At 36.6% G+C, this 24,447-nt stretch overlaps 1 protein-coding gene across 2 annotated transcripts; it reads left to right on the forward strand.

The window, feature by feature from the left end:
• Positions 1-669: 669 nt before the first annotated feature.
• LOC132098739 (myoD family inhibitor domain-containing protein-like) lies at positions 670-21,390 on the forward strand. Of its 2 annotated transcripts, none has more exons than XM_059504893.1 (5): positions 670-1,047; positions 1,311-1,470; positions 3,401-3,532; positions 16,404-16,697; positions 16,874-17,383. In XM_059504893.1, exons 2-5 carry the CDS (start codon positions 1,377-1,379, stop codon positions 16,969-16,971), a joined length of 618 nt encoding a protein of 205 aa, XP_059360876.1. In that variant the 5' UTR covers positions 670-1,047; positions 1,311-1,376; the 3' UTR covers positions 16,972-17,383. The 2 variants fall into 2 exon arrangements, with proteins under 2 accessions (XP_059360876.1, XP_059360875.1); XM_059504892.1 differs by lacking the exon at positions 16,874-17,383 and adding an exon at positions 20,759-21,390 and having other exon boundaries at positions 675-1,047.
• The last annotated feature ends 3,057 nt before the right edge of the window (positions 21,391-24,447 follow it).

Raw genomic sequence — 24,447 nt, forward strand, 5'->3', positions numbered from 1 at the left:
AGACATCTGAAAATGTAAAGGTTTTAAAGGCACTGAGTAAGCATTGATGTAATCTCAATAGAAATCTGTTGTTCTCACCATTTTGTAATCTCCTAACCTGAGGTTAACTGCCTTTCGTAGCCACCAGCCTAGATAGATAGAAACAGACAGACGGACGGACAGACGGATGGATGGATAGATAGAAACAGACAGACAGAGGGACGGATGGATAGATAGATAGAAACAGACAGGATATGTTAATGAGACCTAAAAGAAAGCTTAGCTGCTATGTATTTTTTTTAAAAAATTTATTTATTAGCCTGCAAGGCTGGTAACAATTTTAATAGAAAAGTAAAAATGTTCAAATGTAATCAAGAAGGCAGAAAAAAAATCAACAAATTTTTTGATGCTTCAAATTTAAAAGTTATTTTTTTCCTGTAAAATGGTCAGACATTACTCAGTCAATAAGACCCAATAAAAACTTACAATAAAGAAACATTTATTTATTTATCAGGCAATTGTCAAGACTAGTAACACTTTTAGCAGCAAAGTTAAAATGTTCTCATGAAATCAAGAAGTCTGAACTGTTATTTATTTATAATTACACCAACAACTTTAAAGGCGCTTAAGGCTCAAAAGTACTGGTATTTTAGTCAGGTTTGATGGGAACAGTAGAAGTCAACGCGACGTCCTCCTTCAGCTCGCTGGGTAAACATGCCTGCAAGTGTGAAAGACAGACGTAGTCATTTAACAAACAGTCTCAGTTCTCGAACAGCTGAATGCAGCTGGTTGTGATCATCGGAATCCGGATGTGATGAAAATGTTTCAGCTCAAAGTTTCTCCAGCAGCAGCTGCAGCGGCTCGAGGGCGCGCGGGAGTCTCGAGCACAAACTCGTTACTCAGCGTCTGCTTGACAGGGATTTTTGCACTATTTTTGGGAGCAATCTGATAGTTTTTACAAAGTTTTGATCCTAAACGGGCTATTAAGGAAACATTTTCTAACGGGACATCGTTTTGCCTGAAGAAAGGATGGGAATAAAGGCGTTTGGGAGTTAACATGTTTGAAAGGTAACCAGCAAACTTCGGAATGATTTGTTACGTTTAGCAAACGAATAATATTGACTTAACAAGTTGATAAGATGTTTAGGCGCGTCTTTGTTAGATTAAGAGTTTCGTTTGTGGAGAAAAAACCTAAACGAAACTTTCCACTAACTTTAACGACGTTTCGCCGTTATGACGTCACTCCTCATGAAAGATATTGGAGTAGAGTTTGTTTACTCTTTACGCAGTGAAGCCGCTATTGATATCACAATAGTTTTTTTTTCTTACAGGTTTGAAGGCTGATTGCTTTGGAGGATTGTTGTTTTGGGTGTGTTTAGTATCTAAATATCCGGCTCATGTCCTCGGAGACTATTTTACCTCCGGAGGGGCCTGAAGGGCCAAAGAAGCAGCTACAAGAGGAGACGAACCCACTTCTGTCCAAATCAACCGGTGTGAGACTTGATTTTTCCATATTTATTTTTTTGAGATTCTGATTTATGTGTATATCATGGGTGCACGGGTTGTTTTATTGTATTGAATGTATATTTTGAAGCACGAATGGTGAATTGTATGTTAGTATTCGGACTGTAACCATTAATAATGCATACATATTTGTAAACTGCACTTCACAGTGTTACTAAGGGTGGTGCAAAAATGTTTTTTTTTTATGCTTAAATCTCCAAACAGTTATCAATATAGCTTCAGTGCGATCATTATAGGTATTTTAACACAATTATTCACTATATTTCACTTACATCTGTTTTCCAGCTAAGATGTGACCTCATTAGCAAAAATCAAACAGTGATTTTGAATTTATAGTAAATACATTACTGCAATTAAATAGTACAAAGTACAAGTTTTATTTTTGTTGTTTTTATTATTATTATTATTATTATTTAGAAGTTTATATTTGAAAAGAGCATTTTGACAATGTCCACTGTAATAATCTCAGGTAAATTCTCAGGTAAAACATCTGCTTTTTGAACAGTTATTAATAATGTTTACATTTGTTTTATCTCCTGATTTTTATTTAACTATTTATTTAAGATAATCGATTCTAAAACTTATTTGTCCCACTGGTACCTGGTGTCCCATTCTTTCTGAACTCACCAGTAACTGACTTGCATAAATAGCAACTAGCAAACAGATTCCCTATATGTATGTTGCGACAGTAGGCATGATAATGTTTTCATTATTTCCCAATAAAGATTGAAGGAGCGCCTTGGTAACTATTAGCAGGAACTACTGCCAATTATAGTTTTTAATTAACTTTCTAGTTGCTTTTGAGATTATCACATGTAAAATAAGCTTGGCCCCCCTATTCTTCTTTTTATTCTTAGGCACTGAACCGTTAACTATCCTGTTTATACCAAGCAGCATTATAACACTGTCAAAAAATGGCAAAGTAGGACAAAGTAAGCAATCACAGGCTATGGTGACAAATGGATTTTTGTAGGGCTTTCAAAGTCTCTCCGTTAAGACTGGATTTCCCTCCCTGTGGACTGTGTATGCTTAGAGAATAGAGCAATTTATTTCAAACTGTAATCACTAAATACAGCGATGCATCACAAGGCTGCTGGTATTGTATGTGCATTTGAGGAGTCATGGCTGGAATAAAGGGTTTCCATTCATCAGCCTCAAGCCTCGATGAAGTGATATCAATCTCTGTATCTAGAGCTACTGTATTGTATTGATCTTGTCTCATAATACGCTGTAACGAGGGCTGTAGAAAGGAAAAAGCCCAAAACTAAACACTCCAGTCACACCAAAAGTGAAAGCACGCTTCTGTTTGCTGAGTCACCTGCTTTATTCCCAGCATGCAGTTGAGTGATGGAAAAACACAGGTTTGTGTAACAAGACTGCTTTGACAGTACTAAAAAAATGAGCTGTTGCCCTCTGCCTCTGCTCGAGTGTGGCTACATCGAAGGCCACCACAAATAGAGCAAATTGGAGAAGCATACTGCCTAGTTTACTCTCTGGACTTGGGAGCTGAATAAGTTTAAATGCAGTGTTTAAAGGTTGCCTATCTTTTTGTATGCCTATCAGGCAGGTATTGCTCACATCCATTTTCCAGTTTAGATGAATGCACTTTTTATATCTGTAAAAACCTTGGCAGGTATTGTGTAGCCGGGAACAGAATCAAGAAAATGAGATCCAGAGTTCTGGCTCAGGCCTACCTGATCCCCCCACAAGGTTTTGCAACCGTTTACCAAAGGAATCTGTTTTATCTGGCAAATTAAAGCCAGATAAATCTATTCTTGATGCTGAGGCGAGCCAGTATGAACTTCAGCACTGGCCTTTTGCATGCTTTGGCTTCCTGGCAGCTATTGAACAGAGCAAAACTCCTAAAAGAAAAATGTATAATTTTTTTTTTGTCCAGATAAATGCAACACCTGCACTGATGAATCCTCAGATGCTACAGAAACATCCCAAACTCCGATACCAGGAGATGCCTCTTCAGACGGGCAAGATCACATGAGCGAGAACCACACCCATGATGATCTTGTTAGAAGTAAGTGTTAACAAATGTGTGAGTCATGTAATCCAAACATGCTTGACATCATTGGCCAGACTCCAACTCTTGTTTATGCATATTTTTGGTGAATGTGGCTCATAAATTTCATCTTCGCTTGACTGAGAATGCATCATAGCTTTCACTTTCTATAATGAAAAAGCAGTGTAACAGATGCCTACAGGAAAAACAGTTCCTCTAATGGTTTTATTGAATCAAAAATATCTAGTTTTGAACTTTATCAGTCAGTGATTTGAAACTGATCTGATATAAGCATTTCTCTTGTTACTAGTCAGTACTTTGCCATAAACTTCGTAGAGTTTGTCATCCAATCTCACTTGGATTATCAACTGACATCAACCTTTGTCAGCATTTTCTACAGTTCTGCACAACTAAAAACTGAAGCTTACATCTAAAAACACTAATGTGATTTTAAAACATTTACTGCGATGATAATGGATTTCAGTATTTACCATTGTTCTGATATTCTTTGCCTTTGGGAGTAGCTTTGATTTGAGATTATGATAGTGAATAATCTATATAAATGTTTTTTAAAATTAAGTTGGTAAGATAATGCTATAGGTGAAGTACCATTGAGTCCTGGTAATAGGTTGAGTGAAATGTGTGTCGATTTAAAAGAAAATGTACTGAATTTGAACCATTCTATTGCAGTAAAGTTTATACGTTCAGTTGCTCTTCAAGGATATCCCATTGTGGTTTGGCCTTGGTTGGCCTGGATCTGGAAATCACAGCTGAGAAATTGAATGTACTGAAATAGGAGCTCTCTTACCTGGTAAAGCATGGGATTGCATCATGGGGACTTTTTTTGTTCTGCTCATACGAGTTTGTGTACTTTATAAATGTAAAGCTTGATAACATCTTGGAGGTTGCTGTTCCGCATGTAAGATGGAAGTTGGATCAGCTCAGTTGTTTAACTAACTCAAGGCATTGTTTTATGCAAATGAGTTCAGATGGATGTGGAGTAATGGAAAATCTCACTCATCTCCGAGTTGGTTGGAAATAATTAGGGAAACAAAGATTTGAAACAAAGGATGTGATTGGAAAATTCTCACCACTTGTTTTTGGAGGGGGAAAAAGTCCCGACACACCCACTTTTCACAGTCCCGCTGTGTGGGAATCTGGTGGACAGTGCTAGAAACCTGTTCCCTGCAAGAAGCAGGTTTGACTCAAAAAATAGCTTATTTCTAAGCTTATTTCTAATCTAGCAACCTTGTTTCCACTTTTTGTCTCTCTTTCTTGTTGTTCTTTTTCTTATGTCTCTCTTCCAGTATGCTGAGTTTGAACTCATTTTCTCTCCTCAGATGAGCATGTACTAGCGATATGCACACACTATCAAATGTTGAGGGTCAGAAATTTTTTAATAACAAGAATTTAATACCATTAGCGCTTCTCAGAATGCATTCAGTTGATCAAATGTGACCGTAAAGATTTGTAATGTAATATTCTTTTTGAAATAAATGAAAAAAAAAATCAAAAACCCTTTTGAGCTTTCTATGCATTAAAGAAACCTGAAAGATGCATCTATTTCCACAAAAATATTAAGCAGAACTGTTTTAAACCTTGATAATAATAAGACATGAGTGGAGTAATTAAGCAAAAAAAATCAACTGTGCCATCACAGGAATAAATTACATTTTAAAATATGAAATATGTTCAGTTTTTAAATTGTAGTAATACATTATTATTATTATTATTATTATACATTATTATTATTATTATTTATTATTTTATTAGAAGTGAATATCTACAAAAGGCTCTAGTGTAATATATATATATATTAGGGGTGGCACGGTTCAACTTTTTCACGGTTCGGTTTGTTTCACGGTTTTAGAGTCACGGTTTTCGGTACAGTTCGGTATGTGCTATAAATAAACAGTGATTTTCAGGTTTTTTTTGTTTAGTTTTTTTGGCAGGTCTAGCATAAGTTTTTAGGTACAGAAATTGAATAAAGTAATCAAATGTAAAACAGCATTGCATATTGAACTATATAAATTAAAGATATTTCTTTATTAAAGTTATAAAAGCTTTTTAATCGAGAGCAGTGAGTGATTTCTTTGTTGTTGCTGTTTCTATTAATATAAAGACTGTCACTTTAAGAGAATACACTGATACAGTGGCCTGCGTTCAGCCGGCTATGTCTGCTGTAGGATACTTACCAAGACGGGCATTTTGTCATAATTTTTGTCTGAATTTGTCCATTTAAACACAATACTTCAGAGAGATCTTATATTTGCCCGCTTTGGATGAGTGCATGCACAAACCTTCTCACTGCGCGCGCGAGCTCGCGTCCTCTGACTCTTAAATGTTTAAACTGACAAAGCTTAAATGAGTTTAGTTTAAATACATATTAACGTGTGCTGTTCAGGTTTCATCTGGGCGCGCGCTTTCAGCACCCGGATGATGATAGAATAAATGACTGCTCATATTCCAGCATAAGTCGTTCACATTGATCAAGAGTGAATGGTTTGTCCAGGGTTTTTTTTCTTCTCATCGCTATTGTTGTAATGTCTGGGAATCCAGAATGCACATCCATCAACAGAAACCTATATTAACTGCTATTTATAGCAAACCATATTACAGATGCTTTGGATTTAAGTTGAACCGCGGTCCCAGCGCGTACCAAACCGTGTGTGGTGAACCGAACGGTACGGGTTTTTTTTCAGTGAACCGTGCCACCCCTAATATATATATGAGGTTGTCTGTTTGGTTGTCACGTGATTCATGTAGACTTCAGATAGTTCCAGAAGTGCGTTGCCATTCAGTCTGATAGAGTAGAGTGACAGAACTGCGATTTCTGGTTACAAGGAGTCAATAAATGCATTTATTTGATATATTTATACAACACACCGACATATGTATGTAGCATGAGTATATAGTTACAGCGATGTTGTTTTTAAAATATCAAATCATGTCAAATCATTTTTGTGGATTAGTGTTCAATTACCGTTATTTTAAAAACTTAACTTATTTCAGGATAACCTTAAGTTGTATAAACACGGGTTGCTGTTGACTTTTTACATTACATATTGTTCTTTTTTTCACTGATCTCATGTTAACTAATGTCATATTGATGATTTTCAGATAGTACAGAGACAGGCTGGTGACAGGTGATTTTCAGCTCGCACCGCACTTTTGGGTCAATTAAATATTAGCAGCAGTAATTAGCATGTTAAGTAAATGTAAAATTAAGCTTATTGTTTGCATTTCTTACAATTACATATAGTAATATAATTATGTATTATAGATATTATATAACTAATGTATAATTCTTACAATACTTATTCATATACACAATATATTCAGGTTTAAAAAAACTTAAGCATACTCGTATATAAACATAAACACTGTTATTTAAAAGTAATGATGCTGAAAATGATGCCGACAAAGAGCCGCCATTGCTGAAAAAATGTTCCATTGGAGTCAATGGAGTTGTCGCAATTCTCTCTCTATATGACTCTGGTCTGGCCTAGTATGGATAGAGTAGGGCTGTAAGGCAGTGTACTAATTGGATAGGGAAGTATGATGTGATATTTAAATCCCAGAGCAGGAAATCGATAGGAAATCAACTTGACTGGCTACTTTACAACATTTTATCTAGTTTTATCATATTTCCATTTTCATTTGCTAGTAGAATTCACAAAAGATGAATCACGCTTCTTCTGCATTGTCCGTTGACTTACATGGGCAAACAGAAATGGATGATGGCCAGCTTGAGCTATCTGTGTTGTTTTTTATCGCACACTGATCTATTAGGCTGCAATGAAGAAATAAAGTACAGTGTCACAGAACAAAGGCATTACACATGCAGATTCTCACAGTCTCGTATGTGTGGGTTGCAGCAAGCCTCCTAGCTAAATGACAGAAAAGCTTGTTCATTCCTGAATGAGTTTTAAGGGAATGATGTAATGATTAAGATGTGTTTAAACGCTGAATAATTCACATGATTGTCAGTATTTTTTTTTTTTAGCATGTATATCATTCTGTGCATAGACAACGCATCTTTGTTATGTCTGGAATTTTGTGATCTCACTCAGGGGTTACATTAGGTCCAGAATATTTTTGACTTTTAATTATTAGGCTTTGCTATTAATTCTCAAACCAATATTTCTAAGAAAGTACACATGCATTTCACCTGCATTCACTTTTTAAGAGTGCCTTTATTTAGATCATTTTGGGCGGAAAGAGTTGATCGTTTCAAGATGCTAATTTTTCAGATCACGTGTTCCTCAGATGCAAGAGCCCATTAGAACAGAGGAGTAATTTTCAAGTGATTACTTAGCCGTGGGTCATGGAATCAAAACTGGAATAAATAGGGTGAAATGCTAGCACAGGGGTTGATTAAAATGGCCATTGTGATTCTACCTCTGTGCTAATTATTTCCTCATTGTCTTGGTGTAGACACTTTTCATATGGAAAAATTCCCAGCATTTCAATTAGCATCCTCGCAAGTGCCGAAGCCCTTTTGGAACTCTGCAGATTTATATATGTAAAATGTATTTAAATTACCTCAGATAAGTGGTGATCTACACATCTGTGAGCTATAGGTTTAACACACCATCAGCATTTCTGATTGTTCTCATTGACCATCAGCTCAGTGTTATTTCGTTCGCAAGGTGGGCATTATGGGAAATTGCGCAGGTGTTTGAACTATGCAAAGAATAATAGATTGGAAAGTGGCATCTGTCTGTTAATAAGATGTAGATTTGAGGCCCACGATTTGATTAACGGTACGCTGATGCTTCGAGAGCGTGAATGCAACCTGAACACAACACTGCCTTTTCCAGCCAGAAAAGCACTTGAAATGAGAGTTGAGTGGGAGGGATTACTGGCACTCTAACAGGGTTTTGGCTTCGACATTAAGGTTAAACCCCTTTTCTATTACAGTGATCTCTCGTGATGTGCTCCCCTCCTGCCCTGCATGTTTGCAGGTTCACTGCACCTCTGCTAGGTCATTCCGCCAGGCCTCTGATCACTCGGGGGTGACCGGGAGCCACCGACTGACTCCATTCAGACAGCAGTCCCGCCAAGGCTAAAATCAATACAACCATCTCCCGTTAAAAAGCTTCCCAGAAACAGACGAGCACCCCTCTCCTTTAGCCTGATTCCAGGGCTTAAGGTCTTGATTGGCACCCCGAAGACAGAGTCCATTGACCCACAGCTGTCACATTAGTGCAGTTAATGCCGAGATTGAAATGGAGCAAATAAAGGAACCTTGTCCATAGATGGATAGATATATATTTAATAAACTCTTGGCTGGCTTTAGTTGCCAGTGGAGTGCCTCTGTAAGGATCGCTTGGTGCCTGGCCTCGTTCTGTACGGCCTCCAAGAGATGCATGCTGCATCTGGATCCTTATGCAAGTCCTTTTTTTTTTTTTTTTTGAAGGGGGAAATTGGTGGAATATTTGAGTCACCGATGTAAACCCATTAAACTGAAAATACACACCCCCAGCCTCCTTGCATCTGTGTAGCTGGTGGTGTTTTGTTTGCTGTCGTTGGGAAGGAGGGTGGAGCACTCGTCGACGTATGAAGTCTGGCAGCTCCTTCAGGCTTGGTCTCTGAGTCACATCTTAAAAGATCTTTCGAGAAAATGTGGTAGCTGTGTAAAACGGCTAAATCTGTGCAAGATGTGCGTTTTATAACCACGTTTGTTAAGAACTTCTGCATTTATGGCATTCTTCCATTCCACCGTGATGGAAATGGATAGAAGGGAAGGAGGTGTGGATATGGATTGCGTAAATGTTGTTTCAGGTTTCGAAAAAAGGTGAAAGTAGGAAAACTGTGGTTTTGGCCTGCTTTAGCAGCAACAGAGCTCTTCTTGCCGTTAGAATAGAATGGTGAAGGCATCACGGGTTCAATTTTAGATAAAAAAGTATCCTCTTGATTGTAATCCAAGTCGTTTTGGATAAAAAGCATCTTGGATAAAATCTTTATTCTAGGAAAAAAAAGTTTGAGTAGTTTATCTATTTTATGTACTTTTTTTTATTTAGCTTTTTATATGTTAGTTAATTTGTATTAACTTTTTATTTGTAGTTAAACCCTCTTGAAATTTTTCAGTTTAATTTTCTCAGATTTTGAGTAACTTCCATGATTATTGCATTTTTAAGTAGGAATGCATGATATTAGATTTTTGCTGATATCCGTTATACCAATATTTTTTTTAAAATCATTTTAACTGATAGCCGATGCTGATACCAATATGTATTTCCTGTTGTTTTGAAAAAACACAAAGTCTCTCTTGTAAAAAATGATAAATGATAAACAAATTACTTAGATTAGTTTTGAGCAAAAACGTATTCGTTAGAACTAATAAATATTATTAAAGTTTTTTTTTTAATGAAAGTACAATGGAAACTTTGAAAATAACTATAATAAAATGTTATCATTATTTTCAGACAGATGTGGATTTAACATTAATAGATGGTCTGAAACAAAAGAGCTGTAAAACTCAAATCCTTTTTAGATCCTCCTATTTAAGTTTACATTATTCATTTGTGATAATCCATAAATAAATCGGTATATATGAAATTATTTAATTTACAAGTGTCATGTTCGTAATTTGTGTTAATGTAAGCTAAGCTGTAGCTTTTCACGTTTAAATTACAACAGACTTGTGATTTACTACTTCATTTATTCAGAATCACAAGCATCTTAATGTTATTTGTGTATTTTACTTTCATTTTATTACAAGTAGTCCTACAGCACCCCCGAAGTAAGTAAAACACCTTGACGAAGTGGCATTAGGACCCGGGGGAGGCTGTTGTTGCTGTTCCTCCTGCTGCACTTGCATGTGTCTGTTGACGCTATCGCGCACTGGACGCGACTTTCTGTACTTGCGTTTCAAATTAAATGCAGCGATCCAAAACAGTGACTCTAATCCTCATTCAGGCAAAAGTTCGATTCAAGAATGTTTAGATTTCAATTCCATTGGCTTTGTCTAGTTGTTGTGTTTTAATGAATAAACATGCCTTACGTGTGCAATCTGTTTTTATGTGTATGATGAAATGCATCCAATCAACGACTGGTTAATATAAAAACGAGCTTAATACAGGACTTTCTTAGGATCGCTTAGTTTATTAGTATTAATTTAAAAATGTTTAATTTGAAAATTGTTTCTGATAGGTTGTGCCTGTTCCACACTATCCTATGGTTTTTTGGGGGGATTTAATTATTTTGATGGCAAGCATTGTCATATAGTGCAAATGCAGTTTTGAATTGATGAAAAGCTCAAGCCTCCACAATCTCTCTCCTTGTCTTTAGAGTTGCCAATTGCCTTATAAAAAGTAATTAAGCAGAACAAGGTCCGAAGGGGTTATTTTTTTACACTCAATCAGCAGCCAAATAACTAAATTTGAAATTAGTAAATCCCAGACGCCTGGCTCAGCTTGTCATTGTTACAGAGGGATGGAGTGAAAGAATAGGCAAGCGGGAGCAGGACAGACAGTGAATGACTGTGAAAGAAGGTGGCACTGGAATATTAAACGCCTTCTCAGGTGTCACCTCTTTACAGCAGGTTTCATTTGAACAGCTAAATTTAAATGATTGTCAGAAAGAATTAAAAGTGTGCCATAGCACAAAAAAAGCTGAGTAATAGTGACTACCTATTCATCTTCTGCAAGAAATTTAGTTTAAAATAAGATGTGAGCTATGGTGTCTCTCAGAAATTAGATATTGTAGAGTGCCAGCAAGCCAGAGGAGGTGCTGTAATAGAGTTAAAGTAGTTCTGGCATGCAACATTTGGGGAGGCTTCAAAGAATTGGGCAGTTCAAGCCACGTAATAGTCTCAAATAAATGTATTAAAGACACAAATTGGACAAAAGTTTAAATAACTCAACTAAAAAATATACATACCTGTAGCTGTTATACAATATCAGGAAAGTTCTGGTTAAACAAGGTACCTTTGTTCAATTTGCTTTTTTCGTTTTGCACTTTATTTGGTAGGTTTAGAATCATCAGTGGATCTAGCTTGGGCAATAGATCATCTAAGTGAAAATTTAAATTCTTTTATTTCTCTTGTCTGGAAGTAAGACCTTGCCACAGAGTTGGAAGGTCAAGCTGTAAACAATTTTTAATAGGGTTTTTTTTCTGTCGCAGCCCTTTTTTAATAATATTCTTTCTGCTTTCCTTCCCTCCAACCAAATTCCCATGGTTTTGTTTCTATAAATACTGTACGGTGACATCATTTCAACTGAGGGAGTATATTGCTTTGGATCGAAAGGTGTAAGCTTGCCATAGGTGTTTGTGAGGAGAAATGCCACCCCGGGCTGTTTTAGGAGAAGGTGGAAAAACTCCAGTGCACATTTACAAATTAGCATATCAATCAGAGAGATGTGCCCATGGAGTATTAAACCGTTATTTGTGTTGCATTCATATATACAGAGCACACAAATTGTAATACAGAAATCCTAGACTGAAGGATTATATTTCTTTTTTTTCTTTTTTTTATTAGAGAATTGATCTTTTCATATAAATGTATTTTTAAAGTTAAAAATATTATGTTTATGTATTTATAATATTGTCCGTTTAATATAATTTCATATTTAATTACAAATAGAATATACTTGTATAATTATTTTATTATAATATTCTAATTATATTAAAATTATTTGACCGTTTAAAATTTGGATGTTTTTCACCCTCATGTTGTCAATGTCGATGAGCACGTTGTGTTTTTTTATTGACAAACTCTTTTGTACAGGTAATGATTGTTAGCCATTAGCAGGTGATGATAGGAAACATATGAATGAACATATGAATGATACAAGTGAATTAATGTATATCCTGTTTGATGGGCGTCCTAATGGGGCACAGCAAACAGCTCCACTCTTGCGATAAAATATTAAAAGGCCTCAAACCGCAAAAATACAGGGACCTACTTTTTTTTCCCTCTCTCTCTTTACCTTTCAGTCTCCATAGAGAGCAGTGCAAATGAGAGAACATCCTGCCCCGTCTCACCTCTTTTTCAACATCCCTCCTGCTTGACCGAATTTTCACCGTCTTGTTTATGTCGCACCACGCCGTTGACGTTCATACATATTCTTTCTTGGGAGGTCTGCCATGCTCTGTTTCCACGTCTTTGGGGTACAATTTCGAATTCTTCCAGCGGAGCTATTTTCTGTGACACCAAGGCAAAGGGGTGTTTATCCACAGTTTTACATAGAGAGCGATGCCATAGAGTCTCTCCTGAGCGTCCCGGCTCGCCGTCCCCACGTGGGGCATGCGCTGAATCCGAGATGACAAATGGCAATTATATTTGTGTGTTCTTTATGAATCCATCAAACACTGGCCTTTTAAAAATGCTCCCAGGATATTTGAGGCTGTCAGATCCAGGGGACCAAATTGGGATGCTGCTTAGACAGTCAAGAAGCACTCACCCCATGTTTGCCTGTGATGTGTTTGACAGAGTGTGTAGGGGAATACCATGTATTATTCAACTACAAATGTACACTCTCAACAGTTGTTGATATGTTGGAAACAGAGTGGTTAGAAGACCAATTTGGACTGTTTTCTTTTCCCCCCTTCCTCCCTTCCGCACCATATCATGGTGTTTTAATGTGACCTGTCAGCTTGTGTACAGTCACCACTTGTTTTTTACACTCAGTGTGGGTATTCAGTTTTTATCACCTATCATATCTTGGGTTGAAGGCAACATTTATATTTTATTGAGGGGGAACTTTTCTTTTGGATTGCATCGACCTTTGGGCTTTCACATGGTCCATGCGATCCTATCAGTGTGCTCCAGATGGCCACAACATTCTCTGTTCTGTTGTTTTGGCAATGTATTGCAAGATGCATGTGAAACATGTTCCTGACTGGGCCGCTTTTGAGCCTGTCTGCTGAAACAGAAATTAATGTGGTGTTGTGGTTAAAGATGAGGTCTGGTTCAAAATACTGCAAGGGAGGATCCATAAACCATCATCGTTGTGCCCTAGGGCAGGACACTTAACACCATGCATCTCCGGTTGGACTGTCCTGATTCCTGATGTACAAATATCAGTTAATAAATTATCGCTTTTTACTAACTGCTGTTGCTTTTATACTTTTTAAAACTCAACATTTTTGTAAGGTAGCTACCAATAGGGCTGTTGAGATAACGCGGTATTGTGATATTGTGGTTATTTACGAGCAAACCGCAGAGCAATGCAAGAACTGCAGTAACCGCAATTATTTTTCTTAGTTTTTTAACTACCATATTTTCCGCACTATAAGGTGCACCGGATTATAAGGCGCACCTTCAATGAATGGCCTATTTAAGAACTATTTTCATATATAGGGTGCACCGGATTATAAGGCGCATAGAATAGAAGATACTGCAGTCAAACGTTTGACTGGGTTTGCGTTATGCATCCACTAGATGGAGCTGTGCTAAAGGGAATGTCAACATTTTGACAGAGCACCTTGATCCATATATAAGGCGCTCCGGATTATAAGGCGTACCTTCAATGAATGGCCTATTTAAGAACTGTTTTCATATATAGGGTGCACCGGATTATAAGGCGCATAGAATAGAAGATACTGCAGTCAAACGTTTGACTGGGTTTGCGTTATGCATCCACTAGATGGAGCTGTGCTAAAGGGAATGTCAACATTTTGACAGAGCGCCTTGATCCTTATATAAGGCGCTCCGGATTATAAGGCGCACTGTCGTTTTTTGAGAAAATTAAAGGCTTTTAAGTGCGCCTTATAGTGCGGAAAATACGGTACTTGTTTTGAACTTACAAAAAATGTGTGATGTCACTCAGACGATTGCACCAACATTTTATATTTTGATTATAATTTTAGTTGGTTTTAGTAGTTTTTTTTGTGCTTTTGTCATTGCCATATGTGTTATTTCTATTTATATATATTTGTTTTTTTTTCCAGTTTAGTCATTTTACTACTTTAATAACAACTTGGAAAGTTCCCTTGGTAACTAACTGAAATATAGTAATTTGATGCTATTTTAAATTTAAATATTACAAATACATTTTAAAAACTTGTTTTAAAAGTTACATTTGATTTAAATATTCAGAAATATTTTATGTCCTGTTTATATCGTTTTGATATTTTTATTAACAAAAACATTTTTAAATACATATAGTTAAACACCGACCAGCATCTTTCTAGCCCTGAGCTTTGGTGACCACTACCCCACACTCTGTATACTGATTATAAAATATGATCATAGTTAAACAAATGAAGCATCTTGGTACATGTGTTTGACAGTGGGATTGCTCCTGTTTGCTAGCTGTAGTGTACATACAGATGGACAGCTGGCTGATGAGGCTGTCATGGCCTGTTTTTAATTGTGTTATTTTACATTCCCCTCAGTGTCTTCCTAGGGTGATATGTTGTTATAAAGAGGTGGTCTGGATTTCTTCCCTTGTTAACAATAATAGCACAGTCAGTGTGGACCTCCCACCATAAGGAAAAAAAAGTAATTAAGAGAAAACTCATTTCCCATGCTTTCGGAGAAATTCAGGTGTCACAATCTTAAAACACACCACACCAAATGCAAAGATCTTTGCATAAAAGCCAGAATAAAGAAAAAAAAAATCTTCAATGCTTTGAAATTATGAATAATTCAAAGGAGCCCAATGAACGCGATGTGACCGTACATAAGACTCCCAGCAGAGCTGAATGCACACTAGTGTTACTTACAGTACTCACTTTGCCATGACTACTGTTGCATCAGATGGAGCCTCTCGGTTCAGGCTGCGTGAAGATTGAAAGTATAGAAGAGTGGATCACACGGCATTAGGACTGGGAATTGAGAGCTAGTTTTAGTTTACATTTACATGTATTAATTTAGCAGACGCTTTTATCCAAAGCGACTTAAAAATTAGGACAATAGAAGAAATCTTAACCAACAAAAGGGCAATAATATTTAAGTGCTGTGACAAATCTTGGTTAGCCTAATGCAGTACACACAGCATGTTTTTTTTAAAATAATAAATAAAAAGAAAAACGAGTAGATGGAATAGAAAAAGAATAGGGAAGGCTAGTGTTAAGGCCCATTCACACAAAGAACGATAGCTATAAAGATAACTATATAACCAGGAGATTATATCGTCTGTTTATTTCAAGCACACACTCGTTTGCCAATTTTAAAGCTCATTATAGCAGGATTGATTCTGATTGGCTGTCAATATTTTTATCGTTCATAAAATTCTAAAAGTGATTCCAGGAATATCGTTTCTCTGTGCCTTTATCGTTATAGCTGAGGTGTGGACTCTAAAAATAGTTCTTCAAATTAAAGAATAGTAGAGTTTAATCTTTATTGTCATCTTTATAGTTATAGTCTTTGGTGTGAACAGGCCTTTAGAGGGTCTTTTTTTATATAAATAAAAATAAAACATGAAGATGGAATAGAAAAAGAATGGTGCAAGTGTTTGAAGGTATTTCTTTTTCAGAGTTAGACTGGAGAGTGCTTAAAATCAGTTTTTTTTTTTTACACGTTTAAATAAAAATACAACAAAGCACTCTTGTGTGAGGCATTAAATGTGAATAGTTAATTGGATGCTTTTTATTTTCCATTGTTTTCCCCTTAAAATTACTAAAATATATTGATAATTAGCTGGATTAGGAGCCAGAATCCTTATGTCAGTTTTTACAGGGTATGATGGAACATAGAAATCCATTGTGTACGTCTGAATAAATTTTGTGATAAAAATTTGTGAATATTTACTAAATATAAATTTCTTGTTTTTGTTACTTAAAATTTACTTAATAAAGTTGTCATTCACATTTTGACCATAAAGTGTGTTCTTTTTCTGTTTTAAGGTTCAAATGAAAATTAATGCTATAAAGGGCCAGCTGTGAAGTCTCTCTGGTCCAAACCGATGATTGCAAAACATTCTGTCTCTCTCTGTAGCTCAACCTCAGCCTCTGCCCCGGCTAGCAACATCCCAGCAGCATGGCATCGACGGAGAGGCTGGCAGGCAGCAGAACAGCCTGCACACAGTGCTAAGTAACGGCCACGGCACGCCCCGCGGGGTCACGCAGACACCCTCCACCAGCCCCACCTCCGAGTCCAGGAAGCACCCGTCGCCCGTCTCGCACCGCATGCAGAGAAAGCTTCGCTCTAGCCTGTCGGTCAACAGCGACAACAGCAGAAGGAGCAAAAGCAGCTCGACTGGTTCCAATAAACCTGGCTCAACTCCAGAGGGTACTTGACATCACACTCACATACAAACACTCTCACTCAAACTCGTATGTGCTTGCAGATTACTTCTACTGGTCTTCCCCTAACCGCAACTAATATGTGACTTTTTTTGTTCTGTTTCCCATAAATGCACTGCTTTATTTAATCTTTAATTTAGATTGATCTCTTTATTTCTGTAGTTTTGTATTGTTTTGCAAATGGAAAGGAAAAACAGAAGGCCGAGCTGAAAAAAGCAGCTCGCACATTGTCAGGTGTGATGGTAAGGAGAGGGCAGTAATGAAGGAGATCGCTGGTGGATTAGAAATGGTCACTAAGGTGTGACCTTTTAACAAGACTGCGGAGAGCGGGGTGTCTGCCATGTGTCAATCCCACATCAGCAGGGGCCATTGCTACCTTCTCTCACAGTGTTCTCTTATTAAGACCCGCTCTCATCCTTGCTCCTGTGTTCCAGCATCACTTTCCTGGCTTCTTTATTGTGGTTTCTTTACTGCATGATGTTCAATCATGCTTGTCTGATACCATAACCTTTTTAAATCAAGCAAAGTCTTGCACCTGTTGAGCACTTTAGACTCCCTGTACAGCTGTTTTTATGTTTTGTTTCATTTGACATGAATTCAGCTGAATTAGGACTTCGGAAGACTAGCTATTTTATTTTATTATTAAAAAAATATTTATTTGTTTAGCCTTTTATGTTTATTTATTATTTATAGCGTTTTGTTCATTGCGTTATATGCTTAAAGCTTAATTTATTTATACTTGAGTGTAAGTCGAGTCGTCAATTCATTTCTGTATTTATTTATTTGTAATAAGATTTATTTGCACACAAGCAACCATAGGGCACATTGGGGATACTTGATCCTGTGTGTGACTGGTTTCCAAAACTGGAAAGTTTTCGTAATGATTTATATCTCAGGTGATTCGCGAGTAGGAACCTACTGCGAGGTACGTGTAACAAACACTATTATCTCCCCACGGATTTTACAGAAATGTGTATCTTAAAAGGCGTCATAGTTTTCACATCTTAATTGGAGGGGGGGGGGGGTGAACAGTTCAATAAATCTGTCTCATTACAGCTTGTGAGCATTATTTGTAGAACTGTTTTGAATCAATATGTTCTCTATCAGGTTGTAATTTCCCCCTGGAAAACAGCAAGCTGTTGTGTTTTAATGTTTACACGGATTACCATAATCTGTTTGCCTGTGAAATTAGCCTCTAAACAGCCTGGGAAGCTGAAGAATAAAGCTTTACAAGATCTCTGCTCAGGGGATTGCAATTCCTTGTGTTCTTGGCTGCCGTCGCCGGCTGCGATAACAGCAACCCCAGCAGAAAATCAACTAATTGAGAGATCTTTTGTTCCGTTGCGGGTGGGTTAGGACCTTGAGTGATGGCATGTTTGTGATTGTGTTCGGTTGTAAGCACGCAGTCATCTAAAATCCCTCTGACAAATTCAATTAAGGCTGTGGAATGTAAGCAGAAAGCTAGCGCGGTCATTAGTGATGCATCGTAATGCCATGTTTTTCCCATCTTTGCAGATTCCCCAGCATATCTGGATCTCTTTTTTAAAAAGTTTACTGTGCTCACTTCCATATTGACTACAGATTAACTGCTTTTTTATTTTATTTTATCTTATCTCCCCTCTCATTTTGGTCCCTAGTCAGTCTTTATTCATTTGAATGTCCCTGCACCGGCTTGCCGGTCTGCGACTTTTTGAGCTTGTTTTATGTAATGCTGCCTTTCTTTTTGATGTTAGCCTTTGGAGTTTTCCAGATGTCTCAAACCATTTCCTCTGAGGTGCTGGGGCTGTTTTTGGCCTGGCCGAATCTGGGCATCCTCTGCTCGGTCTGACATTAAACATGAACCTTCTGGGCCGATGTCAGTTTTGCAGCTGAGATAAGGCAGGCCATCTCCTGTGCACATTACACAGACTCTCATTCCTTAAGATTCACACTAATCACTGCTGATAAATTATACATCCAAGGGAATTCATTATGTACTGTAGCTTTAAATTTGTTTCTAGAAAGAAATTGTTGGTTTAAAAAAGGACAAGAAAAATAGAGCGAAAGAAACGATGTGGACACGCAATTTTTCACAATTGTTTCAAACTTGAACTTTTATTTCAGCTAGTTGCCAAGACACATTTCTCACTTTTGTTTATTTTAACTTGGTATACTTAAATAACTAAAGCTAAAACAGAAATTAAATTAAAATAAAAACTATTTGTATATACATTTATACATTTATATATAGACACAAAAAAACTAGTAAGAATGAGAAAAACCCAACAAAATTGCTAAAACTTCAAATGAAAAAAAAAACTAGAATAGTATATACTAAATGAGATACTATGATACTATACTTTGATACTAAATTAGCACATGGCACAAATTAAATCACTATTAAATGAATTGCTTATCAAATAGCAGACATGCCATTTTTGATCAATATGTTTTGTATAGAGTAGTTAACCTGTAAACAGTTTATGTAGTCGTCACATAATATGGCACTGGAGAAATCTGAAATTATGACTGTTTGACCTTTCAGAAAGTTAGTATTTTTAAGCCTTTGGTGAGCCTGTATGCAAACTTGTTTCATGTTCAAACACTGTCCAGGCCGTACAGCACCACCACTGGTCAGCTCTACCGCCTACAAAAAGAAAAAAAAAAATCACTTTGATCAAACAAACATGAGCATCCAGTGGTCTTCAGGCCCCGTCCTTGGTCTCTCTCTCCCCTCTCCTCACCAGAGCCCAATCAAACCCAGCGATCTCTCTGACAGCCCACCATGGACTGATGAAAGTCATGCAAATTCACCTTTTAGACTGATAACGATACACACAACATTGCTGAGATTTCTCCAATGCACTGCGGTTTGGGTTCTGCAGTTGATTAGAGGTCCGAGCGGCACGTCCGGGCCAGTAGGGGGTCACTGTTATTCTCTATGACACAGTTTATGCAGAAGCGCAATGTGTGTATTTTACTGCTTATTGAAGCTATAATCTTAGTTTGAGTAACAGATGTTATCTTTTCACTTTGCTGTTTTGTTTTAGTCGTGTTTTTTTGTAATGCATGTTAACTTTGTATGTCCTGCCCATTTACCACACTGCAGTCTGATTGTAAAGTTAATGAGTATTTATCATCTTGTTAACACTCTACTGAGTGTAAAATGTACTTTTATTTTTTTTTGCAAACAAACGTGATCCTTTGGTTATGATAAAATGAATGAATAAATGATTTTAAGTTTTTTTTTTTTTTAAGTATCCCAAAAGATTGCTGGCAATCTTTTTTTGTAATGATACAAACAGTTGCTTTTGATTTTTGTAATAAAAACATTTTTATTTTCCCAACAGATCAACAGATGGTCATTTTAAATTAATATATATTTGCGAACAGGCTACTTGGCTGTTTGTTTACTCTAAGTAAATACATAGTGTTTATTTTATTATTATTTTTCTTTTTTACAAAACTTCTCAAAAGATGATTGGCCAGTGCTCCTGCAAAACTGTGTCCATGTCATCTTAAACACAAGTAATTTGGCAAGTTAGTATGTGGCGGCCCTGCGAGAGGAAGGTTAAATGTTAATCAGAGATGAGAGAAACGGCAGCATTAACATGCCAATTTGCTGGTGAAAATGTTGGACGCTGTTAATCAGCTTTACGTGACCAACCCTGTGCTTTTGCATGATAATAACCCCATTATTCACAAAGCTACTAATCAACCCAAAAGTGGAATTCATTCCTTTTGAATTTCTCTGATTCCTCTTTTGCTCTCACTGCTGCTGAACCGCCGTCTTCACCTCCTACACACACACATACATGACACAGTAGAAATAAAATTTTGCTTTTAAAATAAAATAAATATTTTTCTTTATAAATACATTTTTAATTGATTTAAGTCCAGTATTTGTAAATTTGATTAAGGTGAAGTGTGTAGTTTTTGCCCCAATGCGACATCAAACAAAATAGCTACAATGTAGAAAATGACACAACTTATAACATACTTAAATCATTTTGTATGTTTATTCTATGTTTTTGTTTTGTTCTGCCAACTGCAATACTCTGAGAGCAGACTGCTGTGTCCACTGCATCCTGGCCTGCCTGTTTTGTGAATTTCTCACTCTGTGCAATATGGTGGTGGCTCAGGCATCGTGTGGCATCTGCACATCAGAAGCCTGTTGCTGCTGCTGCTGCGCAGACGACCTGGGAGATGACTGCAACTGCCCCTGTGACATGGACTGTGGCATTATGGATGCGTGCTGTGAGTCCTCGGACTGCCTGGAGATCTGCATGGAGTGCTGCGGAATCTGTTTTCCAACATAAAAGCCCTGATGCATGCAGGCCACAGCCAGGACAGATGTTGAGAGAGAAAGAGAGTGTGTCTTTGTATGTGTGAATGAGAGCTATGGCGTGTGTTCTTTTCACACTTGTGAGAAATTTGTTCCTGAGCTCAGGATGACCAAAAAGGTCATAAGAAAGGACTAAAATACATTACGTACTTCACATATCCTCATAAACGAAAAGTGCATAGACATAGTTATTCAGCGCTTTATATTCAATACTTTCATGTATCAGAGCTTGTTCTATTTACTGTTTGTACATCTCTTTGCAGAGGTTTTTATCATTTGTTTTTTAAAGACACTTCACACTTTATAATTTTAAAAACTTGCAGATGTTGAAATTAAAAGAGTAGACGTCACACAACTTGAGGTCGCTCTGCACATCACTGTAATCTGAGTGGAAACGCAGCGCTTTCACACTGTCAGAGGTCAAGCCTTTGTGGGTGTTAAGTGGGATTCTTATTTTGAATTGTTTCTGAAAAACAGAGAGGGTTGTTTAAGTGATAGCCAATTTTGTAAGTCTTTATTTAAACTGTGTCTACTGTAGCTCATTTAATTAAAGTAGCATTAGTGGTTAACTTTCTGGCGCTTTAAAGAAACACACATGAACTGGATACAGAGAATAGCGTAGAATGCAGATGCCAAAATCCACTTTATGCAAGCTTTTTTGGTAACTCTACTTGACTTTTTGTTTTTCTTTATTAAGCATATGCTAAAGACACACTATAAAAGCACCTTTTTGCTTAAGTATTTAGGTGAATACTGAATACACTATTGCAAAGTGTTAGGCCTAAAAAAAAAAAAAGTTTGGTTCCGGTTGGTTGTCAGTTGAGGTCATTGGTCGGTAGGGATTTATTTTATTTTTTTATTTTTTTCTCCAGTGGCAGTTTTACACACACACACACACACACACACACACACACGCGCGCGCGCTGATTTTAAATGTGTGTACCGGTACTTTTACGACAGTGATTCTGTATTCCCGTTTAAAGTCTGTTGTTGCCATAGACACGCAAAACGCACACACACACACACACACACACAAAAAGCCTTCGCGGGAGTTTGACAGGCGATCTCATAGTAGATTAACATGGAGGATTTGAACTTGAAAAACGGAGTGTACAGACATCTTTTTGTAGTCAAACAACATTCTTTGTTATGTTCATTTATGTGGTTTATTTGATTTTGATGCTATAAATTAACTAGAAGCAAGAGACGATCAGTTAGTTTTAACTGATGATCTAACTTACAGCGATCTGTTCGACACATTCAAGAGCCACAAAACGGTATTTATTGTTTACATTTCTTTAAAAAATGACCACATTTGAAAGGTGAAATAACCAATTGAGACTTTGTTTCATATTAAAAGTAAGCTGGTAATGTTAATGTCCTGTCTGTCAGCATGTTGTCAGTGCCCTCTCTATTCCGCGATATATTGTTGACTCCCCCCTCCCCCCGTGTTTCTCTTAATGTTACGATTTCCAAACCTTAAGTTATAGCTCACTTTAGGAATTGACAGTTAAAGGGTTTTGATGCAATACTTAATGGTTTTTAACGGATTACTTAAGTGTAAAACAGCATTTAAAGGAAACTGTAATTTAATTAACGATGTGTGAAAGACCGTTCTTCCCCAGTCTCATAAAATAAATTTGGGTCGCACATAAATTGACAGGGTCGGTCGGAAACCGGAACCAAACTAATTTTTTTTTAGGCCTTATTTTTCTTTGACTGTTAAATCATGCATGTAGTTCAGATTGCATTGCCTGAGGCCTTCTTGTGAATTGTACAAAGCTGACATTTGTCAGCATTATGTAAGCTAATGTTAGCATCACATAACACAGTTGATTTTTTGTTCATAGTGCGTAATGCCTAGCTGTGCGTTTGTGATTTATTTTTTATTTTTTTCCGTTTCATCTCGTCAAAACTGCTTACGACATACTTGCCAAACTGTACTTCAGAACACAGTGTGACTGAACTGACCTGAAACATTTAACTGAACCCGGTTCAAAACAAACAACTTTACCTCTACAGACTTTACCTCTCCAGAATCAGACTAGTTCTTGTGTGTCTTTTGACGAGACCCACTTTTAAACTGACATCGTTTACACTGAGAATATGCAAAAGTATAGATGACTATAAAAGTTTGTTGTTACTGTAAAGGCTTTTCAAAGTATTGAAATGTATTTTAATAGTAAGCAAACGAAAACTTGTCTTTTCATTATTTTAATTTCCAAATTTTAATGAATTTCTTATTTTCTTATATATACAAGAGCCTGAAAAATGCACAAAAATATATTAATACAAAATATATACATTGATGTAAATAAATTGATGTAAAATCACCCTTCTAAGAGCAAAACAACTATTTAATTAAAAAATTAAGATAAAAATTTATATAGGCAGTTATTTAATGCTCGTCTGTAGCCAATTGTAATTTAAGATGACCAGACAAAAATGTAATAGTCTATTAAAAAACAACAACCATGTTTTCCACATTTAAATATTCAGGTGCCATGATTATGAAACATTTTTTTTTTTTATAATGTGAATATATATCTGTATTCAGCCCATTTCAATGTTTCTGTCTTTCCTCTTTGGCCTCAATTCACTTTTTATATGTTTTCAGTATGTACCAAGCGTTGTTTTGTTAATGGACCGTCAACATTACAATTTTCTAAAAATAAAATGTTAAACTGGAGACCAGGATGTCTGTACCTGCTTGTGATGCAGAATTGTGTGATTATTCACTGAAAAATTTAATTGAATTTTTCTCAGAAAGCCGCCCGTGGTCTGAATGTTTATCAGGTGCATGTCATGCATCAGTGCATCTGGGCTGTTTCCCAATGCATTCAGGCATGCGGTAATTGCCTCACCTGTACAAGGTTCAGAGATGGATATAATGTATATCGTTAGCATCATAGTTAGTGTATTAAACTGTAATGTCTCCAGAGAGATTTTAAAGGTTTGTGATAGATTCAGGATGGTATGTCATGCTGAATTAAAGGGTAGAGGAGTTGTACAGTCTATTAAATTGGCTGAGGCACTTAAAAAGGTGGTTGATGACACTTTCAAATGACAGGACTTTGCCCCTTTGTCAATTAACAGAAGGGTTTCCCCTTTTGTCTGTTACATACTTAATATACTTTGAAGGGATTGGTCACCCCTAAATGAAAATTGGCTGAAATTTTGTTTTATATCTTTTTACTCTACTGTTCCAAAAGTTGGGTTTGATGAGAATTTTTTTTTTCTCCTACGCATACCGAGGGCTCCTATGCAACCATGCGTTTATTTGATAAAAGATATAGTAAAACATTAATATTGTGAAATATCATTCTAAACTTAAACTGTTTTGTGATGGAATGTATTTTAAAATGTAATTTATTCCTATGATGGCAAAGCTGAATTTTGTCACATGATCCAA

The sequence above is a fragment of the Carassius carassius genome, chromosome 22 (assembly GCF_963082965.1).
Source record: "Carassius carassius chromosome 22, fCarCar2.1, whole genome shotgun sequence".
Taxonomy (NCBI): domain Eukaryota; kingdom Metazoa; phylum Chordata; class Actinopteri; order Cypriniformes; family Cyprinidae; genus Carassius; species Carassius carassius.

Coding starts and splice junctions, on each gene's coding strand:
- LOC132098739 (XM_059504892.1), top strand. CDS start 1,377: ATGTCCTCGGAGACTATTTTACCTCCGGAGGGGCCTGAAGGGCCAAAG. Junction 1,471..3,400: donor ACTTCTGTCCAAATCAACCG/GTGTGAGACTTG, acceptor TTTTTTGTCCAG/ATAAATGCAACACCTGCACT. Junction 16,698..20,758: donor ACCTGGCTCAACTCCAGAGG/GTACTTGACATC, acceptor CTCTGAGAGCAG/ACTGCTGTGTCCACTGCATC.